The sequence below is a fragment of the Numenius arquata genome, chromosome 17 (genome assembly GCF_964106895.1).
Source record: "Numenius arquata chromosome 17, bNumArq3.hap1.1, whole genome shotgun sequence".
NCBI lineage: Eukaryota > Metazoa > Chordata > Aves > Charadriiformes > Scolopacidae > Numenius > Numenius arquata.
Genome location: NC_133592.1, coordinates 3,162,168 through 3,174,269, shown reverse-complemented (window position 1 = coordinate 3,174,269; position 12,102 = coordinate 3,162,168). Strand labels below are relative to the sequence as shown.

The 12,102-nt window shown below is 49.3% G+C and overlaps 1 protein-coding gene across 2 annotated transcripts in view; it reads left to right on the top strand.

The window, feature by feature from the left end:
* RPTOR (regulatory associated protein of MTOR complex 1) overlaps positions 1-12,102 on the top strand; it is a 136,446-nt gene that overhangs the window by 68,957 nt on the left and 55,387 nt on the right. Inside the window, exons 11-15 of one of the 2 annotated variants that reach the window (XM_074160418.1) lie at positions 471-572; positions 4,389-4,472; positions 5,863-5,973; positions 10,882-10,956; positions 11,559-11,624. In XM_074160418.1, coding sequence (XP_074016519.1) covers positions 471-572; positions 4,389-4,472; positions 5,863-5,973; positions 10,882-10,956; positions 11,559-11,624 — 438 coding nt within the window. The remainder of the gene's footprint in view (positions 1-470; positions 573-4,388; positions 4,473-5,862; positions 5,974-10,881; positions 10,957-11,558; positions 11,625-12,102) is intronic. The other variant, XM_074160420.1, reaches the window with a different exon arrangement.

Here is a 12,102-nt window from a genome sequence, read left to right as displayed (position 1 = left end):
CGTGGCTGGACATATTTTTTGATGTTCTTTGGATTGTATTCGCTGTGGACTGGGCAGAGGCAGCACCGTGTGCTGCTGCGGGAGTGATACTGCTCTGCAGAGCAGATAAATTCACTGCTGTTCTCTCTGCTGCTGTGGAAAAGATTAACTGTGGAAAAGATTTTCCACTGCTGTGGAAAAGATTAACCAGATTTCCCTGAGACCTTTTCTGGTATCTCTTCCTGTTTCTCTATTCTTTCCTTCTCCTTTTTTTCCAAACACTTCCATTAGAGAATGCCAGCGTATTTAAAGTCAGTCTTTGGAAAATTTGTAAACATTAAAGAAACCTCAAGCAAATGTTTGCAAATGAAAAAGAATAGTTTTGGGAAACGATAAACTGTGTGAGTCTGTAGGTGCCAAAACTAGCTGTTTCGCATCTTTTTTTTAAATTTTTTTAACCCAAATCTGCGTTCCTGTTCTGGCTCCCCCAGCACAGCCCCTTCTTTGCGGAGCAGCTGACGGCGTTCCAGGTGTGGCTGACCATGGGGGTGGAGAACCGCAACCCCCCGGAGCAGCTCCCCATCGTCCTGCAGGTGAGCGGCCGGCTCTGTGACCCCCCAGGGCTCCCCCACCAGCCGGGTGGCGTTTGGGTACGTAAACTACGTGGGGGCTCCTACAGGATTAATTAGAGCCGATTGTGTGTTTCCTAGAGCTGTGCAGACAAAGGGCTTTTCTTCCCCCGCGCCCTCGCTCTCCCACGGGGCAAAGTTTCCTGCTCTAGTCCCTTTGCGGCTTCGGCAGGACCTGGCTCTGCCGCCTCCTCTGCTCTGCAGCAACGAGACTTCGTCAGGGAGTAGCACATCTCTGTTGTTTTCATAGATTCATAGATTCATAGAATGGTTAGAGTTGGAAGGGACCTTAAAGATCATTGAGTTCCAACCCCCCTGCCCTGGGCAGGGACACCTCCCACCAGACCAGGTTGATCAAAGCCCCATCCAGCCTGGCCTTGAACCCCTCCAGGGATGGGACAGCCACAACTTTTCCTGATAAACTGTTCCAGTGTCTCACCACCCTCACAAGAAAGAATTTCTTTTTAATATCTCATCTAAATCTCCCCTCTTTCAGTTTACAACTGTTACACCTCGTCCTATGGCTCCACTCCCCCATAAAGAGTCCCTCCCCATCTCTCCTGTAGCCCCCTTCAGGTACTGGAAGGCCATTATAAGGTCTCCCCGGAGCCTTCTCTTCTCCAGGCTGAACGACCCCAACTCTCTCAGCCTGTCCTAGGTGCCAGCTCTGTCAGGCACAGACTGATCTCCTCTCCGTTTGCAGAGAGTAGAAGTTACCGCAGTGTAACTAGTTTGGAAATGGCTCTTTATCCGTCTGGTTCAGCCTGGGAAGCGTTCCTTTTAATGCGACGCTGAAGTTTTGCTGCAAGAACATAGAAACAAGTCTCAGAAGACCATGCCTGGAAGCAATGTAGAGCTCTGGTAGGCATTGGCTCAGACTAGACAAAGTTCGTATGTATAAAGGAGAAGTAAATCCAGGAGAAACATAACACCTCATTTCAAATAATATTTTATGGCAAGGCACATATTACAATTGTCATCTGCTCTTGTCCTCTCCTCCCCAGGAGTTTGTATTGACAGAAATATAAACCCTCATCAAGGTACCTGTGGTCTCTTGTCTACCGGGTAGCAAAAGTCTTCCTGTTTAAAGGAACATGGTTCCAGTCGCTTGTACAAAAGATATGGGATTTTTTTTCACTAAGTGGAAAAGACTCACCTTCCTCTGTTAGCGACCAGCTTGTTCTGTGACTGACAGCACCATCAATCTCTGCACGACCAAATCATAATTTCCCTGAGCCTCCTGAGCCTGGAGAGATTGGTTGGATAAACATACGTATGGTTTATCTCTGTCGCTGCAATGGGGGAAGGCAGATTTCTGTTCCAGCACCAACTTTGCTGCTTTCCAGTGAGTTATTTGGCAGCAGAGGGCTCTGCAGGTAACTTAACCTTGCAGTGGAATTGAGAGGTCACCTGGCAAAGGAACCTGCTTTGCTTCCTGGAGCAAAAGTGAGCTAGGACAGTGTAATTATTCATATAATTAAAGCATATTAATTGCATAGTGGAATAAGATTCCTTGTTAACAGGTTTGAGATGCTTTGAATCAGAGGCCAACTGATGAAGAGAGGGAAGGAAGTGCATTTCAGACCCCTTTTGGGCATCTTTTAGCTTTGACACCGTGGGAGTGCTGAGACTGCTGCTGGAGCCTGACGGAGGCTCTTTTCCCATTTGAGATGTGCCCCTGGGGAAGGAAGGTGTCTGAGTGCCAGGGCCGTGATGCCAGCCATGAAAGATTGGACTTGTCAAGGACAGGGAACTGGTCCTTTGTAAATGGCCTTTTATTGAATTCAAGAAGTTGCTTTCCGTTCTGAATTGCGGCTGCGTGGGGCAGGTTGGCCAGAGGTAGCCCCTGGTGCAGAGGAGAGAGCAGTCACCAAGAAGAAGGTGGCACATGCAGCCTGAGGAGCCTGAGGAGATGCTGGACGCTCGTGGAGGTACCTCCTCCCGTGCGAGCTCCAGTGCACATGGACAAGGGGTGCCCTTGCTCCACAGAAAGCCCTGCTGCAGCCTCCTCCTTCCATCCTGGGTTTGTCAGGACATTCCTGCTAAAATTTGGATTTCTACATTATCTTCTTATGTCCTGGTTAATCTCTAACTTGCACTTGTGGACATAATTAGCTTCCCTTTCTTTCTGTTTAGGAGCAGTGACGGGCAGATGTCAGGGAGGGACGTGGGGCGGTGCTGTGGGCATGCACTGCAGACTGTAGCAATTCCATCGTTTCCCAAAAAGTTCATAAATTGTGCATAGACTCCCCACATCTTCATCCGAGTCTCTCGAATTTGTGTCAGTTTTGGCTTCAGGTTATTGTGCAAATCAGCTGGGGAAGTGGGAATATAAAAACCTGAGAGAGACCGATGGCTTTTTTGGTTTTGAGAATAATGAAACGGAGCTTCTAAAATTAGACACAATTTGATAAAGGTTCTTGTGGGATGCAGGCAGCGGTGAGATGGGGTCTGGTATCTTCACCTGGAAATCCTCTTCAGTTACATCCTTTTGTTTTTCCCAGCTACGACAGAGTTTGTGGATTTAGGTGTTTTTTTCTGAAGGTCAGATATAATGCTGTATTATCTGTACAGGTCCCTGCGAGAGCACCCTGTGCCCAGTGTGTCCCCGTCTGTTGGTTCAGCCGCCCCAGGTCCCACCCTGCCCTGGTTTCTGCTACTCCTTAATCTCCAGCAGCTGCCCCTGTTATTCCCATCCTGGGCATCTTTAAAGCACATTGTTAATCGTGCCAAGTCCTGCAGTGAGGTTATGGAGTAGGCTGGTGCCAACTAGGGCAGGATGACCAAAATCCTTTCTCTTATGACCTGTCCCAAGACCTGAGCTCTGATATCGGGAGGTGAAACGATTAGAGGAGTTAACACATCCTCCTGTCCTCCTCTGGACTTTCTCTGCACAACTTCAGTATCAGTCAGCCATAGCAGGAGACACGAGCCACGTAATTTAGTTATTCTTCAATATCAAACATGAAAAATAATTTAATTTGCATATGCAGTGTGGAAAAACACCGAGGAAGGGGATGGAATTGGGGAGGTAAATCAGCGAGTCTCTCTCCCCGAGACCCATGCTGAGGGATGTTCCTCAATTGAAACTGAGGATTAAACGGTACATTCCGATATCTTACATCTGCTAAGGAGATGAAGAACTGAAAGTCTGTCTGTTAATATTTCACACCAGGGTAGGTATAAGCCAGTAAACTACCACCTCATTATCGTTGTCAGACTCCGTTTTAATGAGATTTTTATTAACGACTAGTGTGACCTTTTGCTTCCCTCTTAAGTCTCTTACATCGATTTGCCAAGGAAAGCAAAGCCTCTTTTTCTGCTTCTGAGCTGTTTTGAGAAATGGGAGGCTGGAACTTTTCCTCAGCTCTGGATCCTCCCTGCGGGTACAGTCGTGTTCCCGCTTTGCTGGGGAAGGGCGGTGAGAATATTTGGGATCCATAGGGGCTGCTTCCACGGAACAGGGTTGTGGGGCACAGGCACCCCAGCGCTCGAGGGAAGGGAGCGGAGAGAAGCAGCGGAGCAATGCCGGGGAGATGGGATAGCCGCATTCCCAGGAAAACACCTGCGGGTGTCTGCACCGTGATGGAGAGTGCTGTGTCACCCTCCCGGTGACAGGGCTCAGTGGGGTGACACTTTTCAGTGGTCAGGGTCTGTCTTCCAGCCTCTTCGCTCAGTTTGTTCCGAGTCATTTAACTCTCCGAGGTCCACTTGCGTTTGCTCTGCGGTCACGAGGGGTTTTGTCCTCTTTAGGAATAACCGTTGTCCCTCTCTCTGCAGGTGCTGCTGAGCCAGGTACATCGGCTGCGGGCGCTCGATCTGCTGGGAAGGTTTTTGGACCTGGGTCCCTGGGCAGTGAGCTTGGTGCGTGGAGGTTGTGTCTTGTAAAAGTCTGATTTCTCTCAGTATAGGCGAAAAAATACAAATAATGATTTATGGAAGGAAGACGTGGAAGATATTCCACGGGTTTGACAAATGACCGGTGGCTTTGTGCGTTCTTCATGTGTGTGAAATGGAGAAAGCATCCCTAAAAGAAAAGGGGTTTGTATTAATCAAGAAGGCCAAATAGCTGTTCATTCGTATTCCTAAGGAGAGGATTCCCTTGGGAATAGTTTAGTGTAAAATATCATAAGGGACAAAACAGGAGAAAATATCTGGGACAAATGAGAAGGTTTGTCATGTAAAATAAATAACAAAAACCAGCACATGGGAGTATCATCTGCTCTCAGCTTACTGGCTGCATCATTTTCTTTATCTGTTTGGTCTCTGGATTTTATAAGCTCTTCGGAGAAGGAGGCAGCTGCCTTCTGCATTTTGGAAAGCAACTAGCACAGCGTGGGTAATAAATAAGAGTTAAACAGGGGAGCGGTTTAAAACACTCTTGTAAGTGGAGCTATTTGTTGATAACGATGTTGAAGATGAACCACCAGCTGGTTGTGGAATAGCTCTATGATGGGGCTTTTTACTGGTTTTCTTTACCATCCTCCTTCATCTCAGCCAAGACTCCCTTCTCCAAGTATTTGCAGACAGCTCAGCCCTCAGTGGTTGGAAAAAATTGTGCATTAAAGGTGATTTTAAGCCCTCAGGGTTATAAACTTGTAGGAGGATCAAAGCAGAGCTTCAGGTCAGCCACACTGGCCTTTGCTCCAGCCTTTATCTGCTTGATAGTGCTAGTTGGCCATCCTGCTGGGCGATACTGGGCAGACTGGGTGGGTGATAACTGGGTGGGTGATATTTCCTTTCTGTTGCGGTCTGGGAAGGGCGGCTGCAGTCACCAGGGGATTCTCAGGCATTGCATGTCCTCCTGTGAGCATCGTCTCTAGTCCCACGGAAAAGACTCAGTAAAAAGCCTGTGTAAGGCGAGAGGCTTCTTTCATTTCCAGTGGGAGGACTGTAATTATTGAGCTTTTGCAATATGTTTACTTGGGAGAGCAAATGGCCCCAGCTGAGGAGAGAGCAGCGTATCATGAAGCATAAAATAGCACAGGCTGTAACGAGTAAAAGCCAGTGCTAGATTAACTCTGAGTCTCTGTGGACCAAATGAGTCTGAAAATATCTGGTGACATCCAAGATTAAAACGAGCAATAGACAAATACACAGGGATCCCCTTTTTACTAGAAATGTATGAAATTGTTTTCTACCGAATTTCTCACTGTGTGGTTAAATAAGCTGCAGCTCAGCAGAGCGCCCGGCGCTGCCGCTGCGGGGACGCCGAGCCCTTCACCGGGGTTTGCTCTTCTCTCTGTCCCCCCAGGCCCTCTCTGTCGGCATTTTCCCCTACGTCCTGAAGCTGCTTCAGAGCTCGGCTCGTGAGCTGAGGCCGCTCCTCGTCTTCATCTGGGCCAAAATTCTGGCAGTGGACAGCGTGAGTACCGTGAACTTGGCTCTGGCTTTGGGTTTTCAGCACCGTTTGCTTCATCCAGTTGCTTTAGAATTTGAGACTTTCTCCTGAGGTACTTCAGAAAGACGCTGCGTTGTCTGGAGACCGGCGTATTATCTCATTAATTTATTCTGCTCGTATAAAAGCCCGTTTTGGAACTCTGTGAATGGGCAGCCCCCGACAAGGTGCTGGCACGGTGGGGTTCAGCTGCGCGGGGTGAAAGCAGGTTTGCTCTGTGTCTGCGAAGCTGCAGCATCACGGAACGTGTCACAGGTCCCCTCTGGTTCCAGGGTCCAGGTGCTCCAGGTAAAAGCCATCAGGTCTCACCGGTTGCATCTTCATTGGGGAAGAAATCGCTTCGTTTGCTGAAAGGGCTAAAACGCGTTCGTCCCTTCTGCCGCGCGTTCCCAGGAGAGTGCGGGCGCACACTTGTGCTCCCCCTCAATTTATTCACTTTGGATTGTGACCAAACATGTTCTGTTTTGACCATTCCTGGCAAACAGGCTGTGCGTAGTCCTCAGACGCAGAATTCTTCTAGAAATAAATCAAAACCAATTTTTGGTGACTTTTAACTTATAAATCCGATTCCAAGTCCAATGTACGTGGTGGTTGGCACAGGAGTAGTTCCCCCCCCCCCAACAGAAGCTGGGTTTTTCCTGCCGTGGTCCATGATTCTGGTCTTCTCTACAATATTTTAGCACCTTTCAGGATGAGGTTTAAAAACTCAGCCCTGATTTTTAAAGATGGCCTTAGCCAGAGGTCTGGTTTGTGGGGTTTAAAATAAATAATTAAGCAGGTAGGTAATTGCAGATAAATTTGTATAGTCGTATATATTACTCCGTGGTTTGTGGGTGCAATTAGTTGAGCAATATAAAATTATTAGGAGTGATGCACACAGTTAATTGCAGGCACGATTATAAGCCGATATGAAATTGTCTGAACTGCTTCTAGAAGTTGGATCTTGCCTGTTTGGGGGCTTATTTTTGTTATATCTCTCCCGTTTCAGTATGGAGAACAATATTGAATTTGTTGGAATTTTTCCCCGCTGTTGATCCAGCATTGTCAGGTTTAGTTTTATAAATACATTTTCATTAACATCCTAAGAGGATTTTGGAAAGCAAAGAAAATGAAAACTATTCATCTTAAAGCTACTCTTGAAAAGCTCATTTTTGATGCAGCCCCAGGTAGGTGTCAGAGCGGGCTCATGTATAATTTACACGGCGTGTGGTGCCGTCCTTCCCTTCCTCGGGGGGTGAAGCCAAGCTGAGAGGGCTCTTCCCCCTTACCCTCCCCTGCGGGTGTTTCTCCATCCCATCTTCTATTTTATTGCCTCTCTCCTTTGGTTGGCTGAGCTTTAAAAGAAAACAACAGCAAAAATGCTCTGAAATGTTGTATTAGGATTTCTGTCCGCTCTGTCCCTCCCCGGCTCCACAGACAAGGGGGCGAGTGAGAAGGGAGGATGGGGCAGCTCCAGGGGGAAAAGGCAGTGGCGTGAGTTCTCACTCCAGAAAGGGAAAAAATGTTAGAGACGATTCTACCCCTCGACTCTGCTCCCCTGAGACCCCACCTGGAGCGCTGTGTCCAGCTTTGGAGTCCTCAATACAGGAAGGACATGGACCTGTTGGAATGGGTCCAGCGGAGAGCCATGAAAATGCTCAGAGGGCTGGAGCCCCTCTCCTATGAGGACAGGCTGAGAGAGCTGGGGTTGTTCAGCCTGGAGAAGGGAAGGCTCCGGGGAGACCTTACAACGGCCTTCCAGTGCTTGAAGGGGGCTCCAGGAGAGATGGGGAAGGACTCTTGATCAGGGAATGGAGCGGTAGGACGAGGGGGAATGGTTTTAAATTGAAAGAGGGGAGATCAGATACTAGAAAGAAATTCTTTGCTGTGAGGGTGGTGAGAGCCTGGAACAGGTTGCCCAGAGAAGCTGTGGCTGCCCCATCCCTGGAGGGGTTCAAGGCCACGTTGGACGGGGCTTTGAGCAACCTGGTCTGGTGGGAGGTGTCTCTGCCCAGGGCAGGGGGGTTGGAACTCGATGATCTTTAAGGTCCCTTCCAACTCTAACCATTCTATGATAGCAGAAACTAAAAGAATCCTTTCATGTTATATGCTAAATATCGATACAGACATGTCTTTTCCCTCCTCTGCTGACACAAGGTTTGGCCGTGTGTCGTTGGAACAAATTCAGTTCCGACCGAAGTTTACCAAAACCCAGTATCACCGCGTGCACGTTGCGGGGATCCCAGGTTCTCTCACAGCTGCAGCCTGTGCCGCTTCCCCAGCCCTCCGCGTTCTCGAGGGTAAATGTTGATAATGTTTGGTAACCAGCGCTCTCTGAATCTTAAACACTTGAATTTGAAGGGGAAAAAAAAAAAAAATAAATCCCCCCACCTGTAATAAGGATTGTAATCGGGAATTTGAGCGAGAAGAAAAAAAGCTGCGTATTAAACAACTGAAAATGTGAAGGGTACTGAAGTGGGACCATGGAAAGAGATCTTCCTGCTCTGGAGAATTGGCTGAAGACAACAGAAAACGGACATTTCTCATACTTTTTAAAGCAATGGAGTGCCATAAATAGTATGGCTGCTCTCCAGATGTGTCCTTTGTTGGCAGGACTGCGGCCACCACTTCTCATCTTGTCATTAGTACAAATACACAAGTTAGGTGTTCCCTGAGGGTGATGTGGTGGGGTGGGGTGGGTTCACTGCCCAGGACACCCTGAGCTGCATCAGCGCTGCCGTATTCTGGGAACTGGTGGGATTTTTAGGGACAAATTACAATTCCCATGTGTTGTACTGAGGAGACAGAGGAGATTGATGCTCTGGTTCCTCCCCGGCACTGGGAACTTCGTATTTTCTGTAAGATCTGCACTTCCACACCGAGCCTGCAGCTTGTTTTGGCTGTGTTGTACCAGTATTCACAAGCGTAGCTGGTTATTCCCTAGGAGGGGGTTGCTCCTGGTGCCTGGTTCCGTGGCATCCCCAGGATCTGAACAGGGAGAGCTGGAGCGGGAGCGCTGGCTCTGGAGGAAGCTGCCTCCTCCCTCCAGCCCTTGGGGATGTGGGTACCAGCGTCAGCCCAGCGAACGGGTATGGAGATGGGGAGCCTTCTCGCCATCGGCGTCTGTTTGCCCCCATTATAGCCAGGAGGCTGAGTTTTGTAAGGAACAGAAAGTATTCCCACAGAGAATGGAAACGGGGAGAAAAGGCAGCCCGGGTTCTGTACAGCGTTACAGAGGAGTCGGGAAAGCCTCTCGTAGCTGCAGCCTGGCGTCAGTCCATTCCCCCTGCTCTGCCAAAACCAGCAGCGCTACTCCCTTCAGCAATAAAATATTCTCTTGCATCTCTGCCTTGCCGTCCCCGCTCCTTTCAACCGTTAGTTCCCTCCTTCACCTTCTACGTCTGATAAAAAAATACGTGACGCTGTCTCTGGCGTGAAGCACACAACGGAAGCACGGCCCCGGGGGGGCCAATTGCCGAGTCAGTGTTTCCTCCCGTAAATTTTTGCTTTCGTGGTACGTATTCCTTCGGTTTGACCCCGATACGTCAGCCCGAAGCCCGAGTTTGGTGTGGGAGCAAAACCATGGTGTGCGCCACGCGCTTCCTTCCCTGCGGATCCTACCCCAGGAAAACCTGTGGTTTCTCCTTATGGGCTTTTAGGGACGGTGGGGTTTTGGTTGTGTGTGGATCACGCCACTGCCGTACGGATTTAACACACCTTAGCACTTGGCCAGATAATACAGCGATTAGGCTCGTTTGTGGAGATGGGATGAAATCTTCTTGTCAAACTCTAGCCCCACCTGGGAGGGGAATTGGAGAGAGTATAAAGACTGAATATATAAAGACTGAATATATAAAGACTGAATATATAAAGAATGAATAATTCCTCCTCCGCCCCCCACCCTCACCTGGGTGATGTGGGCTGTAAGAGACAGACGTGCTGGGTTTATGGTGGTCTCCAGGAGAGTCCTGCTCACGGGGGATGGCTCCCCATGCTCCCCCCACGTCACTGTCCCTGGCTGCCAGCCCGGGCTGGGGCACGGAGGGACCCGAGGAGGGCTCTGCCACCAAACTGCACCTCCCACGCTCAGGGGAAAGGGGGGGCTGCGTTTATTAAAGCAGGGGGACGGAGCAGGCTCACCCCAAACCTCCCCTTGCTCTGGAGTCCCATGGGGGGCAGGAGTGTCCCCCGGGGCATCTGCAGCTCCTGCCCACGGGCACCAGGCATCAGCGCAGGCTCCTGCTCGGTGCTTGGTAGCTGCTGTGTGGCCGTGGTGTCCTCTGAAGGGACAGGCCAGGGCACTCGCTCCTGCTTGGGGAACATTATGGATTGGGCAGGATTTCACGCTGCTTTGATGGATTTAGAACCCTGCAACCAGAAGGTTGCAGCAATTATCAGCAAACCTGGGCTATGGTAGGCTCAGTGCCTCGGCCTGGGAGTGGAAATCAAGGGGAGAATTCAACGAGGGGCTTTTAGAAGATCTAATCTTACATATTTTTTATTTTGTTAAACATAAAAAAAAATAATTTAAAAATCCAAATTGGGTCCTCTTCGGTTTTGCCGTTGGTGGCTCTCAAATATTGGTGAAGGTTTAATGTGAGACAGAGATGGCAAATTTAACTCTTCTAAGCAGGAGGCCACGTTTTCAGTTACCGTTCCTCTCATGCCGGGGGTGACAGAGGGTTCTGTGCTTCAGACACCACTGTCCCCATCAGCCCTCCTCCCGTGGGATGTTTGGCTGCAGCCCCCCTGGAGGGCTTGCGCTTTCTTTGCCTTCTCAAATGAAAATAAGATTTGAGAAAAATTACCAAGACGTGAAATATTCCTACATCATTGAAAGAAAAACTATTCTTATGTTATTGCACTTACTGTGTTTTTCTCTCTCTGGTTTTTCAGTCGTGCCAAGCTGACCTCGTGAAGGACAACGGTCACAAGTATTTCCTTTCCGTTCTGGCAGATCCGTACATGCCGGTAAGCACAAGGCATCTTTATTCAGACTCTCCTGGCGTTTGCTAAGCTCGTCCCAACTGCTCTTGCTGGTAGGACACAGCTGGTGCTGAGGCAGGACCGTGTCCCACCTCATCTCCCGTGAACCCCCTGCCCTCCTGGTGGGGCATTGCCGAGCAACCAGGGGAGTTAAAAATGCTCCTGGGGTGATGGAGCCAAACCAAGCAGGAATTTGCAAGCCTGTCTGAAGTCACAGCAGCGTGGATTGCTCACTGATGGTGGGAGCCGGGGGGGGGCGGCGGGTCTGGGGGCTGGGCACAGAGGCAGCCACTAGCTCTGGGGCTCTCCCTGGTCTCTGCAAAAGTTCTCTGTGGGTTCCTGCAATAGGGGCTTGTACCCCATAAACGGGGGCTGGCTGGGAGGATGGTACTGGCGATCTGCTGGAGTGTCTGGTGGCGCTGGTGCCAGCGCTGCACAACAAGAAAATTCTATTTCACTTTCCCCTCCCTTGTTCCTTTAATGTCATACAAACTGTGCTTAGAATAATCCCGTGTTTCAGAAAGGATGGGATGGAGTTGTTCTGTGACCCGTTTTCTAGATAACAATTAGTTGTTTGTTGTTTTAAGGCTGAACACAGGACGATGACGGCTTTTATCCTGGCTGTAATTGTGAACAACTACACCACCGGGCAGGTGAGTCCCGGCACCCTTCTCCCTTCACTCCCTCCCGTCCCTCCTCTGCCTTCAGCCTTTGCTTCCGTAACAGTGTCCCGGCAAACTGAAATAGGAGATTGCTTTGCATTATTTTTGTGTGCATTAAAAGCAAAATTGCCCTGGAGGTGTGACAAACACATCATGTACCTGGAAGTGGAGGTTAAGGACGCTCAGAGCTTCCCCTCCAGGGCCGTTAAAGAAATAGCGCCTGGTTCCTGTCAAGTGGAAACTTGATGGCTGTGATAAAGTTGTTGGGAAGCGTACGCGGAATGAGCCATAAACCTTGGGGCTTTGACATGTGCAAGGAGTATTTCCAATGAGGAAAAAACAGGCTTTATGCATCACAGGAAGCATTTTTAATGCTCAGCCATTTAACTAGCTATAGCAGCCTGTAGATGACCTTCCTTTCCTGCTGCTTCCAAATGGTATTTTGCAACAAAATCAGTCTATAACCACT